This window comes from Tiliqua scincoides, chromosome 8 (assembly GCF_035046505.1).
Source record: "Tiliqua scincoides isolate rTilSci1 chromosome 8, rTilSci1.hap2, whole genome shotgun sequence".
NCBI classification, from domain to species: domain Eukaryota; kingdom Metazoa; phylum Chordata; class Lepidosauria; order Squamata; family Scincidae; genus Tiliqua; species Tiliqua scincoides.
This window is the reverse complement of record NC_089828.1, coordinates 22,476,761-22,503,814: the sequence shown is the minus strand read 5'-3', so window position 1 is coordinate 22,503,814 and position 27,054 is coordinate 22,476,761. Positions and strand designations below refer to the sequence as shown.

Here is a 27,054-nt window from a genome sequence, read left to right as displayed (position 1 = left end):
TTCACTTAGTTTTAACTGGTGGTCAGAGGTGCTGAAAGGGATAATTTCTCTAGGGCAATGTGGTGAGATTTGATTTTCCTTTCTTCTCATGGGCAATCCATCACTCTTTCATGAAAAAAAAAAGAATGGAAGGTGTGTGACAAACAACCGGTTTATGTCTCAAAGGATGCCACACCTATTTAGCACATCAAATGGTTTGGGGATCAGGGCAAATCCCTGAGCAAAGAGTTAATTAAAATGCCACAACATATTGCAGGAACATCCAGTGACCGAAAGGCTGTATGTGAACAATCCCTGTGGAATGAATTGCTGCCCCCTTCACATTCACTTCTTGGCATGCCAACCAATCTTCAGTGTGCATGTGCATGTCTGTCTGTCTGATGATGGTGCATTGAAATGCTAGCTTGGGATACAGCAGCAAAATCAGCTTCCTTCAGATCAAATGAATCAAAGCCATTACCTTTGATGAGGCCAGGAGACTACATGTAGAGGAGCATATTTCTGTATGCAGAGAACCACAAGGCTTAGCAAGTAGAGTGTGGTGGTAAAGATCATGGGTGCAGTCAGGAATGGCGCTCCAGGACTTTTTTTTACAGCAGGAGCAGTGAGGTGATCTGCAGAATGCTCAGATCCTACAGCTGAAACGTTTTTCAAATGACCTGAGAAAAAGCATTCGCGCAGTAGGAGGCAAACTGAGGCATTTGCCTAGGGGCATATGTTTGAGTCAGTGGTTCCCAAACTGTGAGCTGTGGCTCCGTGGGGGGCCATGTAAACCCGACATGGGAGCCATGGAATCCTCACAAAAAAACCTGCTACCCTATACAATTTATAGGATTGTAGCCCTAGCGGAGAGGTGAGGCCAATTGCCCATTATGTCATGGGAGGTGCCAGTCAAAAAAGTTTTGGAACCGCTAGTTTAAGCCATAGTCTTTCTCAAGGTCTACATGAAAGGCAATATGTAGCCCATGTTACACTAAAGCTACAATTCTATGCAAATTTACTAGGGAGTAAGTCCTATAGAATACAGTGATACTTCTGAGTAAATATGAGAAAGCTAGTACTCTACTATACCTTTTATATTTATTTGGGAAGTTTTTAAATTGATTGTTCATCTTTTATGAATTTGTTTCTAAACGATTGCAACCCACTCCAAGAGTCTGGGATTAAATGAACTACAACCCTACCCTAATGGGACTGCTGCTGCTGTATCCTGCATGGGTAGGGAGGCAGCTGGAGGTGTCCTTGAGATAAAGCCATGTCAAGGCCCAGTCTGCCCAGTGGGATTACACAGATCTAGACCAGCTCAATCACTGGAGGAAAACTGAGTAGCCCCATGTAGGACTTTTAATGCCTGGGACAGGAGATAGGATCCGGCAGCAGCTTCTGTCACCATCCCCACCACCCCTCCTGGGCCTGAACAACTCTCTTCCCTGCCCTATCCCAACAAGGAAAGAAGCCTTCCGGTCTCTCTCAGGTACCACTGTCTAGCCTGACCGGTGCTATCCTGTTACTTGGTGGGGAGGAAGCCCTTCAAGTGTTTGTTCAAACCTAGAGACAAACTCCCACAGGGACTCAAGGTTAGAACAGAATGCTTAAGGGAGTGCAACTCATTTTCAGACCAAGAAACCTCCTACTCTACCTCTCTTGATAGGGCAATCAACACCACTATCAATAAAAAGTGCCACTCCAAAGTCTCAGAATGCTCACCCTCCCCCCCCCCCCCCAAAAAAAAATCACTCCCCATTTTTCTTTTGTTTGCCAACTACCTGCCATCCCAGTTTTGAACCCAAAGCTCTTTACTGGCAACTTTAGAATCAATTCTAGTTCTACATCTTTCTCCATTTCCGTGCCTTCCTGTCCATGATCAGTTTTAGACCAGTCCTGACAAACAGTGTGTGAACTCGCTGGAAAATCTAAATATTGGAAGCAGAGTAAATAATGCAAAAAAGATGCACGTAGACTTAATTTAAATAATTTATTCTGGACACCAAATCTGGTGGGTGCGTGGGAGAGGACTGGTGGAGTATATACAACAGCCCTAGTCATGGCTAAGGCTATTCACCATTAGATTGTCCTTTCCTTATACGGGCAACCCCAAATAACTGGCATCCACACATCCTGTATAAGCAAAGTATATTCTATTGCTACGTAACATATGTTGACTGATCGCTGATATTTTTGCAAGTCCATGGATGCAGGTCAAGCAAAATCTTTAGAAACAGCCTCTACAAAATTGGGTGCAGACATTAAAATGCCAATTGTACAAATGATGGTGAAGACGGAAAAAGCCATCAAGCACAGGCGGTCCACGACAGACGCGGCAAACTTCCACTCGTTGCAAATGGCTTCCGCCTCGTCCTGGTCTCTGAATCGGTTCGCAATGTACCGGACCTCCTCCAGAATCTTAGCCAGATCTGGGTCAGTTTCCGAAGGGTGTCCGCTGTGGAGGAGGTTGTCGTCGTCCGTCGGGGAGCAAGTCATTCTCCCACAGATGACTCCGGAATCGGTGGTGGGAGTGCAGTGGACCCCTTCCAGGCCTCGGAATCCAATATAGAGCATATTCCCGTTACTGGATTGTTGTCCGCTCACAGTGTTCACCTCCACGCTGGACAAGCTGCACCGACGCTGTTTGTGCTGGCAGGCTGGGCGTACTTTGTCCTCCCCTGGTCTCTTCATCCTCAGGAACCAGGCACACCAGTTGAGAAGGATGATTCTAGTCTGGGGAACGTGTATAGAATGATTTTAGAATCATAGCATCATAGAATCCTAGAGATAGAAGGGACCCACAAGGCCATCTGGTCCAACCCCCTCCCTATAGCAGAAAATCCTCCTAGAGCGGCTCCAGCAGGTGCTTGTCCAGCCTCTGCTTGAAAATCTCCAGTGAAGAAGAATCTACCACTTCCCTCAGCCATCTGTTCCACTGTTGAACCCCCCTGACCATCAAAACCAGGACCATCTGGTTCCTGATGTCCAACCAGCATCTCCTCCCTTGCAGTTTGTACCCACTGGATCTAATTCAGTGTTTCTCAAGGTTTGTCCTCTGCTGTACCACTTCACATGGTCCACCTGTTTGAAGTACCAACAGAAGTAACTGGCAATGGCATTGCCAATTACTTCTGGGTTGGGAGGCCAAGTGTGACATGACAAACTCCAGTAAGACATTCTGGGTGGACAGAAGGGCTTTCTCAAGCCCAGAAAAGCATGCTTTGGAGCTCTGCCCACTGAATCGAGCAGAGCCTCCTACTGCTGTTTGTTGCATCACGTTCCTGGTCTCATTACCAGGTGGCAGGTGTCCTGGGGGTCCTGCAAGTACCACTGGATACCACCTCAAGTACCACTGGCTGAGAAACACTGATCTAATTCTAAATGACATCAGTGGAACTTACGTCTTAGACATGCAAAGTCTTGGGCTGAAAGTCACATACAAAGTACAATCTGAAAGGCAAACATGTCATCCCTTGAAAATCAATTCAAGAGGAGAACAACACGTTGTTTTTTCTTCAGGAAAGTTAACCCTGAGCCCAGTGCACACTCCACACCAAATGATCACGCATAAGCAATGGCTCTGCCAGCCATCTCAGTAGTGCTAATGTGCCTCTACAGTGTCACCAGATGAATGACCACACTTGCTTTTGATGGTTGCTGCTGTCACACTGAATGCAAAAGGACATTCTGGGAGGAATCCATATGGATTTGGCATTCCTGGCAATACGTTGCTGCCAGAGGTCCACCAAATGAAAAGACATACATAGCTAATGCTCATTAACTTTCAGGTGGATCTAAGAACCGAGTTCAAAAAAGGTCAGTGAGGTTTCTTCACAAAAAGAAGATGCTCTACTACATATATATGAGCTGACACAAGCTCCCCTCTGAACTTTCCTGTATGTGATCGTACCAAGCCAGGACTCAGTGCGCCAAACTATTTCATGCCCTCCAATCAATGCACAGAGAAGGATGCAGGATTCACCCCTGGAGTTGGCTGCACTTGCTGGAGTGAGTAGTGGGACTTCTTTTATTAGGGTTTCATTCTGAGTGTGCTATTTCTCATTGTGAATGTACTTAGTGGTGTCATTATAATGTGTATTTTTTCCTATTTTTTTTTTTTATTTTCAGCTACCTCAGGGTCTCCCTGGAAATAGTGAGTAACATATTTTAACAAAACAAATGAAATATACATGACCTGCTCTGACAATTTCACACTGCACCATATACTTCCTGCATATGCCACAACTGTGTGTGCATGTAATTTCAGCATCTGTGTGCACATGATGACCCTCCTCTGCCTGCGTTAACAAAGATTTTGGGAACAAAGGCAGGCCACCTGCTCCCAGGGCTGATCTGAGAGTTTACACGGAGAGAACAGGCTGCAATTGGGTCTTACCCACTTTGGCATTTTCCCCCCATCTGGATCATGGTGGTGATACTGCAGGACAATGACAGTGACGACGACAGACAAGCCAACGATAATCATGGTGCTGGCAAAATATTGTGCTGCAAATGAAAATAGGGATGATTAGCAGGAGTATTCTAGGACCTGCAAGTGAACATCTATCTCCCACCTAGACAGAGATGCAGGGACTCCAGTCCCCACCTTGGCCAGCTGACTCTACAGTAGCCTTTCCAATGGGTGCCCTGGGATTAAACATCTGCTTTCCTTCTGGGGACATGCACGCTTATATTTATGTCTCACACACACTTATACAGTGTATTTATATTTATTTAGTTTCCCCCTCGTGGATTTAGAGTGGCTTAGATCAAGTTCCCTATATATTATATACACAGTATGCCCTCACCATCTGTGGAGGTTCTTCTTGGAAGCCTCTCAGATGCCAAAAATCGCAGATAATTAAATCCACAAAATAAAGCATCCCTTTTACATTGCGGTTTAAAAACCAAAGCAGCAGGCAGGCAGTCTCCAGTTATTAGAATGGCTATTTTCAGATTGTGCCGAGGCAAGCGACCTCCTCCCTTGGCCCTGCACTGAAGAATGCAATGCTGAAGTGACGAAATGCTTGCATTGTCTGATGGTTAAGGGATAGGGTTGCAACTTCGGTGCAACCTGGAAATAGACATTCCAATCACTGGAGTCTGCCTGCTGGTCAGATTCCCTGTAATGGTAAGAAACATGCTTTTAAAAACAATTTAAAGAGACTACTTTTTTTGTTGTAGCGAGGCCCTCTACCACAGGTTTGCAAACCGCAGTGAGTCAATTCTGCAGGTTCTGAACCGATGGAAAAGAAGGCCTGTGTGTGTGTGTGTGTGTGTGTGTGTGTGTGTGTGTAATGAAATATCCATATATCTCATATAGATATATTGATAAAGACATAGATGAATGTACATGTAATGTGAAAAAACCATTGCTCCTATTTAAGGTTTGATAAGGTTTGATATGACTTTCAATAAGATAATTCAGCTTATTCTCTTCTTCAATCTCCCTTTGAAGTTTGGCTTCGCTTACCTATTAATGGTACTGAATCGGATGTCGCTGGCATGATTTCTGCCACCAGGAGCATAAAAACAGTGAGGGACAATAAGACAGTTATCCCTGAAAGACAAATGAATTAAGGTAAAGGATTTTCAGTGATGAGGAGGAGAGAAAGAAAATATCAAGACAGAGCATGCCTTTGGTGTTGTATCCACTTTGCATTGCTATGCTTTCTTTCAATAACTTTGACCAAGCCTGTTCTTATAGAATCATCTTATGCAGTGCTATTCAAACTGGGGTGTCACAATGCCCCAGCCTGAGGGCCCTGGTCTCTGCCCCCATAAGGGGCAGGGGCAGCCTAGAGACAGGGGGAAGGCAGCAGCGTGATCCCCAGGATTGCGCCACTCAGGGGGCTGCAGAGGCTTGGGTGCGCTTACCCAAGCCTCCTGCAGCCTCCCTGGAGTGCGGGGAGCCTGGCGCGACTTCTTGCAGGGCTCCCCGCATCAGGAAAAGTGGATGCAGAGTGATCGCACTCCACTTCCCACTTTCCCTGCTGCGGGGAGCCCTGCCAGAAGTCACGCCAGGCTCCCCGCACTCCAGGGAGGCTACAGGAGGCTTGGGTAAGCGCACCCAAGCCTCTGCAGCCCCCTGAGTGGCGCAATCCTGGGGATCGCGCCGCTGCCTTCCCCCCCCCGCTGCCTCCTCCCCCCACCCCTGCAAAGACTTACTGGCTCTCAAACTCTCCCAGAGTGTTTGAGAACAACTGATCTTATGGTACATTCTCAGTGAATGCAAGAGAATGAATTTCAGGTGCTCACCCAAGGAGGTGATTTAGGACTCACCCAAGGCCTCCAGGAGTCTGAGGTAGTGTGCCATGAGTCCCCCCACTCCCACCATTGCTGTTAATCAATGGCACATCAACCACTATCTCCACCATTCATCTTCCTCCACTCTCCACATTTGAAAAAGAAGAGAGGAACTGAGTAAAAGAGGAAGTGTGGTGGATACGAGAGTGATGGGCTAGAGTGTCTGAGACTGTCTAGCATACCACTTCCCTCCACACTTCCTCTTCTGCTCTGTTCCCAGGGCTTGCCAATCTAAACCAGTCGCCTCAGTCAGGAGATTGGTGGGATATGCCCATCTCTGACTGCCTATTTGCCTTCATTGCTCCTCCTTCTCCTTCCACTCCCTGGATTGGAAAAGGGAACAGCGAAGGGAAGAGGGCATGTGGAGAGGAAGAGAGTGCTGAGCTGGAACATTGGAGAACAGAAGGAGCAGAGGCTGGCACATCATTGGGTAAGGGGGGGCTGCATTTGATTCAAGCACCATCAGTTCACTCTGATGGTTCAAATAATCAGGATGTCAGAAGACCATAGGAGAATTTCAAACAGCAGCTACAGCTGATCCCTCGTCAGCGTGTGTATAAGCATCCATGTAGACTGGGCTCTGATATCTGTGGCCAACAGAAATTTCAGCAATCCTTGTAATATTTTTTCCCAGCCTTGCTACAGCTGCTTCCACACTAATTTCCAAGCAGCAGAGGCAACTATTTGTATACCAGGAGAAATGACCTATGAATAATCAGCACGCCACCACTGTCGGTTTTATTTCTTGTCTCACAAAGCAACAGAATAAAAACCTATTGAGTGGCTGCCCAATGAGGCCTGTGCATACGGCCCAGACTCCAGAAATCAAAGAGATGGTGTTCCTCTTCTTTGCAATATTTACTTGGAAAGAGACCAACACTTCTTTTGGATGCCGAGTTGCAAAGAGTGACCTCTGGCTCTTTGTTTTGCTTCGCTCATCAGTTGCATGGTGCATGGTGCCAATTGAGAGTGCCAGCATGAACTGTCCTTTCCAGCTGAGCCCTTTGTCAGGGAAAGCACTTCTCGTACGCAGAAGAGCGTAGCCAAAAATAAAACTCAACATTCAACAGATCTTGATAAAAAGGGAAATGCAAGAGGCAGAAGAGCCGGAAGGTGATTGCCAGACCCCGCAGCGGTACAGTTAAGCCACCAGTGGGGGCAGGGGGTGAGCGGAATGGGGCAGGAAGGGAGTGGAACAGGGCAGAAGGTGGGCAGATTGGGAAGGGTGTCAAGGGCAGGCAGGGGTTGAGATCAGTGGGGAGAGCTCTGTTGACATCCTCACCCCCATTTTGTCCCTTTGCTCCACTTGAACTTGCGCCAGCTAAATAGCTGGCATGGGCTCAAGCAGACCTATTCGGGACCATGCAGGAGTGAAGGAAGGAGTGTAAAACATTCTTTTACTTCCCTCTCTATTAGTGATTTTCAACCAGTGTGCCGTGGCACGTTGGTGTGTCGTAAACGGTCTGCAGGTATGCAGCAGGAGTTTGGGGGAGGGTCATTTATTAGTATGGCCATTGGGGGATACCAGCCCCCACCAGCAGTGTGGTGTGCCTTTTTAATTGTCAAAAAAAAACTGATGGTGTGCCCTGACAGTTTTAGTGCCTTCTCAGTGTACCGTGAGATGGGAAAAGTTGAAAATCACTGCCCCATATGATCTTCAGCTGCCTGCAAGAGCCTGTACTGAAGCCACTGCACACTGTGGGCAGCATGTAGGACTGGGCTATCAGGCTACAATTCTATACACATTTCCCTGGAAGTAAGTCCCACTGAACCCAATGGGGCTTACTTCTGAGTTGACATTCATAGGATTATGCTGTTATGCTGTCCTTATTTAAGGACTACTAGAGCACACATTTAGGCTGTGCTATGAATGCACTCAGTCCATCCTCAGTACACTCCCTTTGTACCCCAACCTCTGATCAAAGATTCAGTGATTTCTCCTAAATTCAACTTGTGCCTCTTTTGAAACAGAGCATAGTGTTCAACTGCTGTTAGACCTAGAAAATGCATGCAAATTATCCTTCTTTTGCAACAGTTAAGAGGCGTATGTTTACCAAGTGAAATCTTCTCCCCAGAGTCTGCTGGAAGCAGAAAAACCAGAAGGGCAAGTGCAGAGATCAACACACACGGAATGAGAAGGTTCAGCCCATAGTACAGAGTCCTTCGCCGCATCGTCACTGTAAAGGTCACATCTGGATAAGGCTCTTTGCAGCAGTCATAGAAAGTCTCCGTCCTTTTCCCAGGAACTCCTGGGTAGGGTAGGCAAAAGACAGAGAGAATGTAAGACAATGGCATTGCTAGGGTTGGTGTCACCTGGGATGGAGCTTGGCAACCGGGAAGTTTGGTGTTGACGTGATGATGTCATCACGGTATAACATCACCACCAAACTTGCAGGTTCCCAAACTTTCATATTTTTTTTAATGACAAACCTGTTGCCCTCCACCAGAGGAAAGGCCTGTTCCCCCAGGGCCACCACCTGGGCCCAGGTGCTCTCCCTTGTTTTCCATTGCAGGGTGCTGTCTCCTTGCCAGATGCTTTCACAGCTTGCTTGATCTCTAGGAAAAAACGGCAGTGCAGTTCCTTTCTTGATCTTCCTCTTGTGCCTGTGAAAAAGTCTTCTCCTTCCCCTCCCCTTTCACTCACACGCTGAAATGTCTTTCCACCTTTAGGTCACCAAACTACTGCCCTTGTATGAGCTCAGTCCCCCTCACAAGTCAAATATTGCTCCTTTCACATGTAGATAATGAAGTTGCACTCAGCACACAAGTTTCATTTCACCATCACTGGGGATGGCGGGAGTGAAACTAGCACCCGCTTAACACCCTCCTATGGCTGGTACCCAGGGCAGACCACACACCCTGCCCCTCCTATTGCTACACCACTGATGGTAGATTCTACAGCACAATTTGGTATCCCACTGAATTTTACCAAAATCAATCAAGAACATTACCAAAATGGACAGAGAATATCAAAATGCATAGATGTAAATGTGATGGTTTTAAACTGATTATCTAGATATTGTGTAGATTGATGTTAGTCACACTGAGCACCCACATTAGTGGGGGGAAAGGCAGGATGAAAATATATTAAATCAATGAAAAGCATTCCCAACACCCTCAGTCAACTACAATTCCCAGCATGCTCTGAGGGAAGCCATGACTGTTAAATTAGTATAAAATCAATATAAATGTGTGCTTGTTTAGCCTTTTTGAAAGACTTTCATATTGCAGATGAAATTCATATGCAAGCTTATGAGCATTTGATGCTGATAATGCAGGCTACTTATTAAAAGCACATTCGCTGAGATTTTGCTAATCCTTTAGGTACTTTAAAGAGGGGAAAAAACCACTTGTATTTCTAAATCCTGTAGGCATTTTTGCAAATTTCACTCCAAGGCCCTTTTACACAATTGAAAATGTTTGGCTGGTTTTTCCGCCTCAAAGAACTGGCATCATAGAGGAGGGGTGGATGGAATAAGTTGGTGATGGGCAGGGAAAGGGGCAGATCAGGTCCAAGAAGAGGGGCGGGTTCCACAGCAGCAGGGCATGCCAAATCCTGACCCCCCTTCCCAGGCTTATCTACCTTCATGGATCAACTCAGACTTAGGCAAGCAATTGAGTTGGCACAGGTCTGAGTTGACACATAGCAGCTCCTAGGGCTTACTCCAGGGCAAGGGGACAAATGTCCCCTTACCCCAAGGGTGGACAAACTTTTACCTTTAGGGATTCTGGATCTTTAACCATTGTGTAGGAGAGAGAATTTCAGCAGGTACAGCTTGTCATCTGTGAGATGGCAGCTGACAAGCTGCACTTGCTGAAATTCTCAATCCTACACAATTGTTAAAGGTCCATGATCCCTAAATTTGAAAGTTTGCCCACCCCAGCCTTATCCCATGGAGATCTCCAGCTGCCAAAGCTCCCCTGTGGGATTCAGCAGAGGCTGTGTTGCCACCACTGTATCACTGCACAGGGAGTTAGTTTGGATTGGGCTGTTATTCAAAGCACATTTTCCCTAGTTTTGTAACTCAAGAATCAGCGGGACAACACTGACAGCCCTGATCTCTATCTAGATGTCCATAATTAGTCCTGGACAACAAATGGCAGTTCTGGAACAGGAGCACCTCCATATGAAAAGACACAGTCAGTCAGCTTAATGGGGTCAAGAAGATTACCAAAATGGAACTTGGTGGGGCAAACCCATTCAAATGCACATCTACATCATGTACCTGCGTGGAATCAGATCTGATCTTTACTGTATTTCCTTGCTACATTCACTTTGTTCAATAGGCGTAACCATGTTTGAGAAGAATATCCATAGAGCTTACCTACTAAGTCCCACTCGCCATTAGAGATATAGCCCGAGGTTTCAGCGTCTTGCATCTGCAAATCCAAAGACCATCCACCGTAAGTCCAGGAGCCAAACTTCAATTTACACTTCTGCACATCAAAGGGGAACCAGCGCACATCGATAGAGCATGAGCTTTTGAATATGCCTAGGATGAAGTTTAGGATGAATATATATACATATATAGAGACATGAATAGATATTTTTTGGCAATGTTCAGAGGAATATGACTTCCACATTCACATTTAACAGGTTGGATCTGTTCCAAAGCATAGCTAATACAGCATGACAAATAAGGGCATCAAGATTGCTGTTGATTATTGATTATTCTTTACTCTCACTAAGGGCAGATCTAGTTTTTGTGTTGGGGGAGGGGACATGAGCACTACCTTAACTCCAGAGCCCAGGTCAACCAGGCAGATAGACCTGGGCTCCCAGTTGAACTTTGGCCTCTGTGACTGAGGTTTGCTGGGTAGGTAGACCTGGGCCCCTATCCAGACTTGGAGCCCAGATCTACCTGGCAGGTAAACCTGGGCTCCCATTCTGACTCTGCCCTCTGGAGCCGTCTCTCCCAGGTGGGTAGACCTGGTCTCCTGCCTAGACTTGGAGCACAGATCTACCTGCCAAGTAGACCTGGGCTCCTGTTCCAACTGCCCTCTGGAGCTGCCTCTTCCAGGCGGATAGACCTGGGCTCCCGGCCGGGCACAATCTCTCTGCTGACACCCTGCCCAATGGGTGTTCCCCTGATGCCCGGCTTTGCTCCCCATCCCAGAGGACACCCATCACTGCTGGCCTGACAGTTTGGGGGGCCACGCACCAATGTCCCCCCCATTTAGATTCGCCCCTGATTGTCTCCACTGAGTGTTTTTTTTTTTTTTTCCCTTTCCACCTTTATGGCTCTTTTATCAGATTTCATACAAGACAACATCATTCTCATCTTTTTTTTTCTCTGAAGTATTATTTCCTGCATCCCCATACGATTAGATTTGTTTGACTTTTGATTTGTTTGATTTGATTTCGTAGATTAGCTGCTGATGCAAGCACAGAGGCAGCTTGTCATGTGATTATTTACAGCTGAGACAGATTCGCGCCTATTTATGACATGCTGTGTTGACTTTTTTTCCCAGCAAAATGATGACTACGGAGAGGCCGCCAATGTTCATAAATTCAGAGAACACAAGCTCAGATGGCTTGTAATACTTTCACTATGAGAGCAAGCTTTATAGTCCCAAGTCTATCTCTAACCTCGACTTTAAGCCAAGCTGGAAAAGTACTACTCCCTCCTTTCTTCCCACCCACTCCTGCTGTAGAGGCAATTGGGGGGGGGGGGGAGAATTGGAGCTCTCTCTCTCTCTCTCTCTCTCTCTCTCTCTCTCTCTCTCTCAATGTGTGTGTGTTTCTCAGTTTCTCTGCCCTCATCTCTGCTAGGTCAAACACTGCTACAACTGAATATTGCCAACATACCACATGCCCTGGGAAATGTCATTTTCCCAGGGCTCCCGATCTATGCCATTAAATTGCATTTCCCAGGACACCCAGTGCACTGCTCAAACAGTGTTTCACATGCTAGAGATGAGGGCGGGAAGAAGAGAAGTTGAGGGAAAGACAGAGAGAAAGGATGAGAGCTCCCCACCCTCCCCCATGGCCACATCTTCAAGTGGAGCAGCCACTAGAGCAGGGGAAAGTTGGTGAGAGAAAAGAGGAGGGAGAGAAAGGGGGAGGAGAGAGTGAGAAAAGAGTCACTCAGAGCTGGCTCAAGCCCATCTGATGCCTGAGGCAACATGGCAAAAGCTGCCCCTCCTTACCAATGATATGCCAGCCTCTGCTCCTCCCACTTTCCAGTGTTTTACCTCCGAATTCTCCTGCCTTCCACAGTTCCTCTTCCTCTCTGCTCCCCCTCTTCCTTTTCAGGGAGTGGGAGCAGTGGGGGAAAGAAGGTGTACAGAGAAGAGCACCCTCCCCACCCACACACACACACCAATCTGCTGCCTGATGCAGCAGCCTCAGTTGGCCTCATCAATGGGCTGGCCCCAGAGCCAATGCTGCAGCAGCTGCAGTTGCCAAGTAATGGCACTTGGGGCTTAGGAAGAATTTGGAGGCAACTGCATTTTGAACACTCAAGGGGAAAACATCTTCTTTCTTAGAGTTCTGAATTGTTGCTGGTCATTGCCAGTCCCAGTCTGGATCTCACTTACGGGCGCTAACCCATCTTTACCTATGAGCTCTTCTAGATGGATGCCAAATGTTAAATGCCCCACAGAGTCTACATATGAAAAAGGTGGGTCAGCTGGTCTGTATTTGCCATCTTGAGGATCTCTGCCTCTTACCTGGTGGGATATACTGACAGTATCCTGAAGAATTCACCAAAACATTGGTGTGAAAGGTAGCATCGAAGCGCTCATCAGCACTAGGAAGAAGAAGGAAGGAAACTGAAACTGTTCCATCAGTTTGAAAATATACAGCAGCTTTCCTTGTTGGACTCTTAGGGCACAATAAGACACCTAAGCAGATCTACTCAGAAATAAGTCCTATTGTGTTCAATGGGACTTACTCCCAGGAAAGTGAGTTCAGGGTTGCAGTCTTAACATGCTGCATGGAGACCAATGTAAACTTTAAATACTTTACATAAAGGCATTGCCCCTTTTTCCAGTCAATCTAATGATAAGTAATAGATTTGGATCAAGACTTCTTCCAATGATCTTAGTGCACAGAGTGAGAGGTTTATACAGGAAAAGAAGCTTCCGTCAGTGGTGTCACTAGGGGTGTTCAGGGGGTGCAGGCCACACTGGTTAATGTGCACGGGGTGGGGGGTAACACAATTACTGGCCAAACTTTTCAAAATCTTGGTATTTTTGAATAATACCATCGTGTTATATATCAAACAATGTGCAAATCCATGCAGAATGCAATGAAACAAACCGCGTTGAAATATCTCTGTGCTATCAAAAGTTATAGCCAAAAAAATCAGTGGGAGCAGGTCGATAGTGCATCACCATGTCCATTTCCAAGGGGGCTGCCCCACCCACTGCATGGGAGGAGGTCCATCATGGGAGTGTTGCTCTGGCCTCCCTCATCAGATGACGTAAACCTTCGTGATGCCACTGGCTCCCATTCATCTTTTCTTTCTCCCACCCCCCTTTTTTTTTTCTTTTTTGCATTTCATTGATCTCATTGTTTGAAAAGAATAGGGTTTTCAAGAGGCTCTTTAAAGAAGAAGAATGGGCTTTTTAGTATTTCTGGATACTGTATTCCCCAAAGAATATTTGGAAAACGATATGTTTTTGCCACACATACATACAGGCAATGAGAACCATTTCAGAGAAAAGCCGGGTTGATTTATGAACAGTTTGCAAACAGTGCAAAGAAGAAAACTCAAAACGAATAAAGTTCCCAGCTGTCACTCTCCAATTTCTCAAGTTGGTAGCAGAAGGCTGCCAGTGTTGCACTTAATGTATTTGTCAATCGCCCAGCAAGACTTGCATGTGAAATCAGCAGCCTGGGAGATCTAAATGCTACAGCTGTGTCAGCAGCCTGAAAAAGTCCTGAGTGAGAGCAGGAATTATAATATAAAAAATGTGCCCCCCACAGGTCTTCCCAGTGTTGACATGAGTCAAGCGGGCAATCGACAATGGTGCTCATCTGGGTAAACACCATCTTTGCTCCAAGTCCCTACAAAGTTCCCATAATGGCTCCTGGTTCTTCAGTGCCACATGTCTGGGGAGGGGGAGTCTACCAGAATCATAGCCTCCATGTGCCTATTAGCTTAGTTGAGAGAGGCAGGGATGCTCCCAAAGAACTCTTTCCTCTGCCCACCCTGAATTATTTACAGCCCAATTCTACCAAATCCCCCCAGTGCAGGTGCATCAATGGAGCATACACTGCATCCCAGGGTGGGGGAAGCTGCAGTGGTCTCCTCAAGGTAAGGGATTTAGAATCATCGAATCACAGAGTTGGAAGGGACCTAAAAGATCATCCAGTCCAACCCCCTACCTGTAGCAGGGACTCCTAGAGCAAGTGCTTGTCGAACCTCTGCCTGAAGATTTCCAGGGAGGGAGAATCCACCTCCTCCCTCAGCAATCTGTTCCACTGCTGAACCGCCCTTACTCTAAATAATTTTTTTCCTGATATCTAATCGGAAACTCTTCTCTTGCAGTTTGTACCTGTTGGATCTAGCTCTATTTTCAGAGGCAAATTTGTCCCTTCTTCCATATGACAGCCCTTCAGGTGCTATTATATCAGCCCTGTCTTCTCTTCTCCAGGCTGAACATACCAAGTTCCCTCAATCTTTCCTTGTAGGGCTTGTTCTCCAGCCCTCTGATCATCCCAATCGCTCTCCTTTGAACCCACCCCCATTTTGGCTGCATCTTTCTTAAAGCGAGGTGCCCAGAATTGGACACAGTACTCCAGGTGAACTTCTGTTCCCTTGCCCTGAGGAAAGTTCTGCTTTCCCTATGTGTCTCCTTGGTCCTGTGCTCAGAACTAAGGAGTATAAAGACATAACGGCAGTGGAAAGGGAGAAAGAGAGGGAATCTATGGTACTTGGACACTCCTGCCAATCACAGCGATGAGTATAGCAACAGGGAACATTCAGCCACGGTATTCAGAAGGGAGATGCCATATTGCTCAACACTTGAGCGCCTCCTCCATGAATCGGATCCAGCTGTAGGGACTTGGACAACTCAGGGCGTCTGCACTTCACTGAAAACACTTATGGCCAGGGATAGATTGCCAAACGAACGTGTTAGCAATTACCAAAGAGAAATGAAAAGAGCCTGCCAAGATTTCTTCATATGTTGAGCTAGAAATCACCATTGTTTTTCCACAGTTCTCCCACAGCGGGTGTTTACCAGGGTTGAAATAAGCTTCCATCCATCTTCCCTGCGGAATAAGGCCTACACAAATATCAATGGCTGTGCTTTAATGCTGTTCTTTTGATGATAGTCTGAAACTGTCGGGATGGTTTTGAAGGAAATGGGGTTCTTGTAGCTTTATTGATTGTATGCAGCTTCAAACTTGGAGCTAGTTGTGGGGCAGCCAGCCCCGGCATGATGGAGGAACTCACCTGGGCCCCCCTGCTAGCTGCAGGAGATGGGACACCAAAGCAGGATCAGAGCCGAAGCTGTTGTCCAGCTCTGGGACAACAGCTGCAGGATGCAGCGTGGAGCCAGTCTTTAGGGCTGGGCAAACAAGCTGCACCTCACTGCCGGGGCCGACAACCAGAGTAACTTGGGACCACAGCCATGTGCCACCCGGCCAAACTAAAGGATCTTGTGAGATCTCAGGCCGGTGTGAGAGCCGGAAGGGGTGGGGCCAGCCACCCAGGTTGTTGGCCTCATTAGGGGCTGTGCAGTCGTCAGGAGAGGTTGCTCCTCTCCTGGTGGCCGCAGACCTGCAGAAGCAGCCACCTGGGGCAGCAGCCCGTACTTCTCCAGCCTGTCCCTGGCCTGAAAGGGGTCCTAGGGCCCCAGCCCCAGGTCATGGGAACCAGGACTGAGAGCACCCAGAACTAGGACCCGCCAGGGCTCCTTGGGGCCTGAAGCCAGTCAGGCAGGACTGAGGGCCCAGCCCACATGGAGCCCTCTATAGGGCAACCCAGGGGTGTCCCAGGCCAACCAGCAACCCCTTACAGACACCCAGCACAGCCTCAGCAACCCCGCTTGGGGAGCCCTAGAGCACAGCTTCACTTTGGGCCAGAGCCTGTGTCTCGCTGTGGATGTGGCTGGAGTTGGGTGGACATTGGGAAGGGAGATGGGATAAGCCCTTCCCTAGGGAGGCAAGGCCAACACCATTCCTGTTAAGAGATCTCTGTGCTATAACAGGGCCTAATGAATGTGAAAAGACTGACTCAATTGAATTGCCTCTATAAAGTGACCTTCATGGCTATTGCTCCTCGGTTCAGCGGAACCACCAAGCAGTAACCCGGATAAGTCACCCATCATCAGCAGACCCCCACGGGGAGGGGCCATAGCCCGGCATGAAGATTACAGAGCTATAAAGTACTTCAAGCATCTTGTGGGTGCACAGGGGTTTATACATTTGAATATGTGTGGAATGACAAGTGGTGCACATTACACGCACACAGTGAGCTAAGGGATGCTGAGATTCCCAATCCTGAAGCTGAAAAAGGTCACTAGCAGTCCGATCCTAACCAAACCTTACACCACTAAAATGATCGTTCTGGCAGCATAAGGTTCTTTCTGGCTGTCACAAATGTGACACGCCAACCCATGCAGCCCAGCTACCACTGTAAACTGGTAGTGGCCACCTCTGCACACCAGCAACTGCAGGATGCCTGCTGGTGCTAGTAAGTTGGTAACAATGGTTTAAGGGACGTGGGGAGGGAGCAGAACAGGGCAGGGAGGGGGAGGGACAGGGAGCAGATGGGGACATGAAGGAGAGCAAATCAGGACCAGAAAGGGGATGATGTCAGTGGTGGAAGCACATGCTGATATGCTAACCCCATCCCAAATTCAATTCCCTGACCCCAGTCCATGTGGACTTGAGCAGACTATAGAGCTGGAACAGGTCCAAGTAGACCTAGAGGCCTGGCATGAACATATCCTGGGCCAAGGGAACAAATGTTCCCTTACCTGGATGTGGCCTTCAGAGGCCAAAACTTACCTGCAGGATTCAACGGGCACCACATTGGCGCTGTTGCATCCCTGCTGAGGGATTGAGCCTTGTGAGGGGAGGGGGTAAGACATGATAAAGGTTTATAAATTATGCTTGTTGTGGAGAAAGTGGACAGGGAGAATTTTTTCCCCATGATCCCAGAATGTCTCTAAGGACCCCAGAAGTAGCAGTCATTCCATAAACCTAAGTGGGAATAGATTCTTGGTAGATAAAAGAAAAACAAAGGCAGCTCTTTGCAGAACACAATTTATGGATTTTGCTGCCACAAGAGATAGTGATGGCCATGGCTGTCGAAGGTTTTAAAAGAGAATTAGCTAAATCCTTGGAAGAGGATAGATCTATCTGTGGCTAATAGCCACGATAGCTAAACGGACCTTCCAAGTTCAGAGGCAGTATGCCAGTGAATACCAGTTTCTCTGGAGGTGGGGTACCAAGCATGGATACCTAGCTGCCCTGCTTGTGGACTTCCTAGAAGCATATAGCTGGCAGCAACTGTTGGACCTTATGTAGCTCAGCCTTCAGTCTGCTCTAGCTAGGTTTCATGTGATGTTCTTAATATATTGGTGGCAGGGTATGTTGGCCAAGGAACCATGCCATTATGGCAGCTCTCAATTTTCACTCACAAAATTTGCAAGGGAAAAATGCATCATTTTATGCTATTTTATTGTAGAACAAGACACCTGTTCTAGACAGATGTCAGTCTATCTTGTGCCTGGCCGATTTCAGAGATCTTTTATATTCCCCTCCAAGATTGATATATGCACAACCGGAGTGGTTGCGCGAGAGACAATAACCAATCTTGACAGGCAGAAGCAGTAGGTCTAATGATCTTTGGAGTGGGGTTCATCCCAAATCATTGAACATTAAATGCACCGCAGAGAGAGACTCTCTCAAAGCATGCGGGAAGCAAAGTTGGACTGTCAGGCCTGGGAGAGGAAGCGCTTGGGTGGTTGACAGAAGCCCCATCATCTCTTCGCACGGCTAGAACAATATTATGAGTCAACACCACCTGTGGCAGCACATTAATCATCCAATGGACCAGTGACAGGAGGGGGCATTGCAACTGCAACTGACATCTTGGTGCCTCCAAGTGGATCGTGAAACAAAGAAGATGCTTTCTGAGAGGCCAGCATGCAGTGCAGTTTCTTGGTATTCATTGGGGATGCATTTAATTGACCGACATATGGCAAAGAGAATTGAAACCTCTCACAGGCGCTGGGGCAACAAAAGAGCTGTGTTGCTACCATGGATAAAGAATGGCAGAGGAAAGCATCTCATCTACAATGTGAGCTGATCAGAGACAGACATGGTACAAAAACAGATGTCCGGTTTGTTTAGCCGCTCAGCATGGGATCTATATTCTGACACTGGCACTGCAGGAGATGGAAAGAGAGCAGGTGCTCAAGGCCTTGGCACAGTTCCTCAGGTGGAGTTTCCAACTGACAGGGCCTCCAGTCTTGGAAGCAGATTCCGAATAAGATGTGTAGCATCTGTTGCTCAGCCAATTGAGCCAATGTGATGTAGAGGCCAGAGCGTTGGGTTTGGGTGGGAGAGAGGAATGAGCAGAAATTCTTAGTCTTGCTTCAGAAAGTTTGGGCAGAGATAGGAATGACTTCATCCTGCTAGGGCTGGTTCAGCCATGAGGCCGACTGAGGCAGTTGCCTCAGGGATTTGTAATGGGAGCCCACCACTGGCCTCCATCTATGTGCCTGCTTGCATCTGCCTACATCCGTCACTCCTCCTTCTGCATCTTAGATTCAAAAGGAAAGAAGGGAGTCAAATGGTAGAGGAAGTGTGGAAGAAGGGAGCATGGTACACTAGAAGAAACAGGAGGAGGAGGGATGGAAGCAGCAGCTGGTGCTCAGTTGAACAAAGGGGGTAGCGTTTGGCACAGAGAGGCCCGTGCAAGGTGGGTGGTAACATTCATCATACTGTTTCCCCGACCAGGAAGATGTGGACTGCCCCCTCCTTGTGTTAAACTCTGGAGTGGATAGTGGGAGTGGCCTTGTGAGGTCTAATATGATCCAGGACACCCCCAAGCCATACTAGGCCCTGCCTTGTACATTCCAAAACATCCAGCACAGTAGGGAACCCAACATTCAGGGGGAAAGGCCCCTTGTTGCATGCATGGGCAGATCACATGCTTGGCATACAGAAAGTTCCAGAGTGAGTATTTGACACCTGCAATTACAGAATCTCATGTAATTGGGCTGGGAAAGGCTAGAGACTCTGGAAAGAGACTGTAATTTAGAGAAGACAATAATGAACTCAGCACCAACCGGGTGTGGGGTGGGGGGAGGTAGTTGAAGAGGAGCAGGAGAAACAGAATTCCAAGATTTCTCTTATAGCAGGAGCAGTGATGACATCAGCACGAGTGCTCAGCCAGCTTCTGCATGGCCATCACGACCAACAGTCATTGCCAGATCTCTCTCCATGAATTTGTCTAATCCTCTTATGAAGCTATCTAAGCTACTGGACATCCACCCCATCTTGTGGCAGCAAGTTTCACATGTCCACGCTGTTTGCCAAATCCCAAGTTCAGTGGATCTTTTGTTCCCCCCCCCCCGAGCTTTTTGAGTAAGAGCTGCTTCGTTTGCCTCATGAGCCCCAGTTTGGATTTGCAAAAAGTACGTAACTCCTGCTCAGTGTGTTTTTATTTGTAAGTACGTCCCACTGAGCTCAACAGAACGCACTGCTTAGTTAATGCGCAAGGGATTGCAGTCCTAATCACTCAATGCCTAAAAGCAAGGATGAATGGGAATTGCAAAGCAGCCCCCGCTGCTACCTGTAGGGCCTGCGCTTTTGCTGGTGGTGACATGCAAAATAACAGGAGCATTTGATCTTCAGCTACTCAAAGCTAGGAAATAATCTTCAGTAATGAACATAGGCTCCCAATGAATCAAACAGCTATGCTGCTGTGGCAATCTGTTGAATGGCTAAAGAGAAACAAGAATTCCTTTGAGTTTGCAAAATTGATGATGATGATGATGATGATGATGATGATGATGATGATGATGATGATGATGAATCCTAAGCTCTCACAAACTCAGAGTACATACACTGCTTTCCACTCCAAGACAAATGGAAACAAAGCACGTTTTCCATCTCAACTTCCCACAAAACCTGTTGTTTAGCTACAATGCCATGATGATCCAGTCACATGGCTAGCTGATGCACTGAAGTATCATGTGTCTCAGTCTGACCTACAGGAATGAAAGCACCATCCTATGCATGTCTACTCAGATGTAAATCCCATAGCAACAAAGTACTTTGATTCATTGGGAGCCTGTGCTCATGACTGAAGATTTTGTTCCTAGTTTTGAGTGGCTGAAGATCAAATGCCCCAGTGACATCAAGAAGAACAGCATGGGTTGTCTCTTCTACACTGGTCAAGTATAATACTTAAATTGCTGTATAATGCTGTGGAACTTCAGAAGAGCCCTGTGGGATCAGATGAAGGATCTGTTTTGTCCTACTTCCAGTTTCCAATCATGAGCAGCAAGATACTTGTGGGAAAGCCACAAGCAGGGCATGAAGGCAAGAGCCCTCACCTGCAGTGTTTGTCCCCAGCAATTAATATTATTCAAAGCTAGCACTGCTCCTGAACCTGGAGGTTCCATTTTGCCAGTGCAGCTGTGGATATATTCATGCCTTTGATAAATTCCAATTGAAAGCCACCTGAACTTTGCTGAAGATTCATCCAGTGGCGTGGCCAGAGGGGGGCAAAATGGTAATTACTGCAGGTGCCACAACATGCCGTGTAAGTACCCAATGGTGAGTGGGAGGGGTCACTTACACTGTGCATTGCAGTGCCTGCAGTACTTAATGTTTTGCCCTCCCTCTAACTACACTACTGGGCTCATTCAGACTGTGTGCTTCATACTCACTGCAGTCCACCTGAATGTATAGTGATTCATCAAAAGAGACATCAACCACCTGCTTGTACAAATGCAGAGAGTGGAACACGCTGAGTACCTAATGGTTTATACCAGTGGTTCTCAAACTTTTAGCACCAGGACCGACTTTTGGGAATGTCAGGACCCACCAGAAGCAATGTCGTGACCAGGAGTGACATCATCAAACAGGAAAATTTTTAACTATCCTAGGTTGCATACTTGCCCAGGAGTAAGTCCCATTGACTATCGTTGTTAAAAGCATATACATAGTAGCCTGTTCAAAGTACAGATCTGTAACATTTCTCCAAATGCAGTCACATACCACAGTAGATTCAAGTCTAATATAGTAAAAATAAAATATTGAAATCAATGGGGACCCAGTGAAATTGGCTCGCGACCCACCTAGTGAGTCTCAACCCACAGTTCGAGAAATACTGGTTTATACTACATGGCTGCCTGGTTGCATTCAGCTGGGAGTCAGATGGGCACAGGTCCTGCATTCTGTCCTTACAAATATCTTGTTTTGTAGAGCAGCAGCCACTAGTAGTTCCCAATCAGTAGTGTGGGTCAGGACCCACTAGTGGGTCTCAACCTGATTTTTGGTAGGTCGCCAAAGGGTGATGGAAAGATCAGATAACTAATTACCTCAAGCCCTGAGACTATTTTAAAATCAGCTACTGCAGCAACTTATTACCCTGCAAAGAGCTCAGCTCCTGCAGTTTGCAAGCATGTGTAAATATGGGGAGATAGAAGTCTGGGTGTCTTATTTTCTAGCTATTATTACACAGACAGACAGACAGACAGACAGACAGACAGACAGACAGATAGATAGATAGATAGATAGATAGATAGATAGATAGATAGATAGATAGATAGATAGATAGATAGATAGATAGATAGATAGATGATAGATAGATAATCTCCTTCTTAAAAGTCTGGTAAACCTAGGTGGGTCCACATAGAGTATCATTTAAAGAAGTGGGTCCCTGTGCTAAAAAGTTTGAGAACCACTAGCCTATTGTGCAGCCACCATGAGTGTCGTAGGGAATACGAAAGTATTACTGAACAAGAGAGCAAAAACAAAAGGACAAGTAACCTGGAAATCTTTAAAACCTGCTCTCAGGCTTCATCCTCCTCTCAGACCTGCTCACCAAGCGAGCACTGCTATTCAGCCTATACATATCTCTTACTGTGCACAGATACAGTGGCCAGATTTGCAAAATAAATGGACACCGACAGCCACAAATGCAAAATCTCATTTCAAAGCAGAAACTTGCCATGGCCCCAGTCCATTTTTCTTTGCATTTATAAAGCCCCCAAATGCTTTAGTCTTTCCTGGAACAGAAGGTGCTTCAACCTCCTGATCATTCAGGTTGCCATTCATTTTCTTTCTGAAAAAGACAGGGGAAACGTGGGAGGAGAAGAGAATGGTGGCTAGAGTGCCACCACTCTCCTCTCCTTCACGCTTCTTCTTCTGCACTACCCCCTCTTCCTTTCTGAATTCTGGAAGTGGAAGGTGAAATATTGGAGGTGTGTGAGTGTGCCTCCCCACACCCCCCGCCCATCCTCTGCTTGCAGTGCTTGCCTCAATCAGCCTTATGAACGAGCTGGCCCTGGATGTCTAGTTTAACAAAATGTTTTACGGAAAACGTTATTAAGTGTGAATCAGATTTTCTAGTTCACAAATGAGATATGTATGTATTATTCAGCTTTAAGCCTCTTCAGGCAATTGTTAGTTAGTACGATGGGATAATATGAAAGAGACAACACAGCGTAGGCTTGGGATTACATATAGTGAATAATAATCAATGTGCGTGCACTCTCTCTCTCTCTCTCTCTCTCTCTCTCTCTCTCTCTCTCTCTCTCTCTCTCTCTCTCTCTCTCGTGTGCAATGTGACTTTTTTTGTAATTAAGTCTGTAATGAAAACAGTATAACAGCAACAATATATGGAATTCGGCAATCACGTTGTGCAGTTGCTCCTTGAACACGTTTGTTTATACAACATATTCTAAGAAATGCACACCAAAAGCACTGTGTGATGTGCAGGGTCTGTGCATAAGGGACACATAACAGGGGCATAGTTAGGGCAATGCCCCTACTGGGCAGTGAGCCCGGCTGGCTAGTTAAAGGCTTGAAATTGTGCAACAGGACGTCCCATGATATTTCCTCATACGCTAAAATCTCTTGCTTTCTTAAGGACTCTCTGCAACCAGGCAGATCCAAATTATTTACCAAGGACTGCCAACTCAAGCTCAGGCACTGTCTGAGGAGGAATAACCCAAAGTCCTCACTGAACTGGTTTCCCGTTACTTCCTGTACTGTCCAGTGTAACTTTACAGGCAGATTGAAGCAGACAGGGGGCTGAAACTGAGAAGGGATGAGGAACCATGTGAGTGGTTGCCAGGCATCCAGAAAGGTCCCCCTATGATAGCTACCCACACTTCTCCTGACAAGCTTGTCTAAGAAGACAATGAACAGTTGGGACTTCTCCAGCCATACTGTAAGTAGATGCTGGTCCCGTATGCTCCAGCACAGTATTTCTCAAACTGTGGGTTGGGACACACTAGGTGGGTCACAAGCCAATTTCAGGTGGGTCCCCATTCATTTCAATATTTTATTTTTAATATATTAGACCTGATGCTACCATGATACGTGACTGCATTGGGGGAAATGTGACAGACCTATACTTATAATAGGCTACTATGTACGTGATTTTAACAATGATAGTAAATGGAACTTACTTCTGGGTAAGTGTGGGTAGGTAGCCTAAGATTGTTATAAATTGTCCTGCTTGATGATGTCACTTCCAGTCATGACATCACTTCTGGTGGGTCCTGGCAGATTCTCATTCTAAACAGTGGGTCCCGGTACTAAAAGTTTGAGAACCACTGGTCTAGTAGTAGGGGAAGATGCACCAAGGAAGAGATTTGAGAGAATTCCTGCAATGGGGCGGGGGGGAGAGAAAAAGTGCATGGATGCACTTGAAAAGGGCCGGGGCATCCATGAGGCAGACTGAAGCTGTTGCCTCGGGTGGCAGACAGGCAGAGGGAGCTGGCCCGCATTTCTCTTCCTCCTGCTCACTAGCTTTGGAAAAGAAGAGGGGGATGCAGCAGAATAGGAAGTTTGGAGGAAAGAAGAATGGATGTCCCCTCCTCCATGGGTGTTCCCCTCTTACTTTTTGAAGGAAGCAGGAGGAGATGGAGGAGGGCACTGGTGTTCCACCAGGTAACAAAAGCAGCATTTGGCATGCCATTTCAGGTGGGGGGGGGAAGTCTTGGGTTAACCTTATATTCAAATCTGTCTGGACTTCAGCTCCATATCTTGCTTTAAGCCATTTCCACCCTATGTCGCATATACACAAAAGGGACCAAATGTGTACACCTGTGGGCCAGGCAAAAATGGGTTGACTTGGGCAGTTGTTATGTGTCCTCCAAGTGTTCTTCCATCCCTGGATCTTGTCTAGGGGAGGCAAGGCAGGCAGGTGGTTCTAGGCAAGTGTTGCTTTTGGTCCTTCTAGCAAGGCCATCATAAACCCAGACTGTAACAGAATCATTTAACACAGGGGTGTCAAACTTATTTCATACCAAGGGCCGAACAGCATTCATGATGCCTGCCGAGCACCAGAAGTGATATCATCAGGCAGGAAGTGATGTCATTAAACAGCTCATAGCCAAAAATAAGCACTTTTTCTCACTTAGGAACTCATTAGCTGCAAATGACAGAAGAGAAAACACAAATCTTGATCATGTTTCAAGATATAAGAGAGCCCAATTTTCATGTGGGCTGCCCTTGCAGCAGTAACACCTCAGCACTATTCAGCAGCTGAGAGCCTGAGGGCCGGATAAAAAGCTTCCGTGGGCCGCATCCAGCCCCCGGGCCTTATGTTTGACACCCTTGACTTAACAAACCACACTTTGCCTTTGAGAACGAAAAAATACACATACTTATATTAAATATTCCAAATAAATCAATAATACCATTGACGTGTGGCTTTACTATTCTCATTGTTTTCTTTGTATCACATATTACCAATGGCCAGATATTCTGCTCCCCACAAAATCCCTTCATTCATTCATGTTCTGTAGTATAAACCTACCTGTTATATAGAAGAATATCTGGCTTCCATATCTGACCATCAGGAAAGCGTACATTCTTCACTCCAGGATATTCTGACATATTCCATTGTAAGTAGTAGTCTGTCCAATACTGGGGGGAAAAACAAAACCCAAATGGGTTACTGTAATTTTCTATCACGTAACAGCATAGCTTGTGCTTGTAGGGGTCTGATGTGATTTCCCCCTAGATAAAAGCATTTCCCGGATCCTCTAAAAGAGCAACATTTGCTTGTAAGAAATAAACTCTTAACAAAAGGTGCATTAACCACCTTAAGAAGAAGAAAAAACCCTATTGAAAGCATTAAAATAGCATTTTTAGGTCAACCAATTTGCACAACAGCAGCCTATAAAAGAAATTTCGGCATGTTTGTGACTTTTTGTTCATGCCATTTCAAGCATAAAATTGGAATATAGCTGTATTTAAAAAACACGCGAAACCTCTGCACATTCACTCCAATTATGTTTCTTTTTAGAGCCTTAACTTGGGTAGTTTCTTTTCGTGGACAGTGATTAGACTGTAATAACCATTTAGAAGCATATGAGGATAGATGAAAAAAGGTCTCTAGTGATAAGAGACGTGACCAAATTCTCTACTGTCCAAAAGCAACGAGGTAGCTCTGTAAACAGACAGAATGCTTCTAAGGAAAAACACACTCTGTGTGTGAACAACTGCTCTTTCTATTTTCTTCCTTTAAAAAATAATTAAAGCTCGTTCACACATGCATGTAAACTACTAAGAAGCTGATATACTGTGTTGTATTCAGACACTGATCGTTTCTGAATACGGAGGTTTCATGTGGTCATCATTAACCCCTCCTCCTCCCATATAATCCTGCATGTCCTCTGCGATAGTCGCATAGAGTCCTGCTTAAGGATACTGCCGCCATCTGAAGCCAAGGGGATAGTAGCAAGGTGCAGGGCCTTTTCTGTTGTGACACCATGTCTCTGAAACCAACTTACAGAGAATCTGAGGGCATCGCCCTCTCTATATGGGTTTCAAAACATTTTTATTCCACTTTGCTTTTGAGGATGGAGGAATTTCCTAGGGACCTCTTTTTAATTTAACAACTACAGGTTTTTGGTTACTGTTTTTATGCTATTTTTATTATATGTTATTGCTGCTTTAAAATCTTTTAACTGCTCCAATCGCATTTTAATTTGTTTTTATCAACAGCATACTTTATTGGGTTTTATTTTTGTGCTCCACTTTAAGCTCTGGAAAAGTGGTTTAAAACTTTTTTAAGTAAATGAATGAATCATCATCTGTAGAGTATGAAGTTTATGAAGCTGCTCATTTAGATATTTTTCAAGTTATCTAAATGAGTAGCTGCTGCTATGTCTTGGGGCTGTGAGTTTCATAAATTCACAGCCTAGTCCTATTCCCTTGCCCATGCTATACCATGCAGCTGCACCAAGGAGGTGCACACAGCATGTTATAGTAGGGGTGAACAGTGAAAATATTTTTCCTTCTCTATAGGGCTCCTGCTGGCCTATGGGCCGCCTTGAGCCAAAGCCAGCTATTTAGCTGATATACGTCAAAGGAGAGAAACAAGTTAATAACATAAGAAGAGCCCCATTGGATCAGGCCAAGGGCCCATCTAGTCCAACTTCCTGTATCTCACAAAGGCCCACCAGATGTTTCAGGGAGCACCCAAAACAACAAGATACCTTTATCCTGTTGCCACTTTCCTGCATCAGGCATTCTAAAGTAGTAAAGTACAACCTACTTGTAAAACCAGGAGGTTGCACATGCTCATCATGGTCTGTAACCTA

At 46.2% G+C, this 27,054-nt stretch overlaps 1 protein-coding gene across 1 annotated transcript; it reads right to left on the bottom strand.

Annotated features, from left to right (window-relative positions):
* Nucleotides 1-2,199: 2,199 nt before the first annotated feature.
* Nucleotides 2,200-10,671, bottom strand: CHRFAM7A (CHRNA7 (exons 5-10) and FAM7A (exons A-E) fusion). The gene is made up of 5 exons (XM_066635605.1): nt 10,617-10,671; nt 8,346-8,540; nt 5,459-5,545; nt 4,382-4,491; nt 2,200-2,718 (listed from the first exon to the last, which is right to left on the bottom strand). Exons 1-5 carry the CDS (start codon nt 10,669-10,671, stop codon nt 2,200-2,202), a joined length of 966 nt encoding a protein of 321 aa, XP_066491702.1.
* Nucleotides 10,672-27,054: the final 16,383 nt, after the last annotated feature.

Excerpts from the sequence above, each read along its gene's own strand:
- CHRFAM7A (XM_066635605.1), bottom strand. The coding sequence starts at position 10,671 with ATGCAAGACGCTGAAACCTCGGGCTATATCTCTAATGGCGAGTGGGAC. Across the intron at positions 8,541-10,616 it reads TGGCGAGTGGGACTTAGTAG|GAGTTCCTGGGAAAAGGACG; the intron begins GTAAGCTCTATG and ends TACCCTACCCAG. Across the intron at positions 4,492-5,458 it reads CGATTCAGTACCATTAATAG|CACAATATTTTGCCAGCACC; the intron begins GTAAGCGAAGCC and ends TTTCATTTGCAG.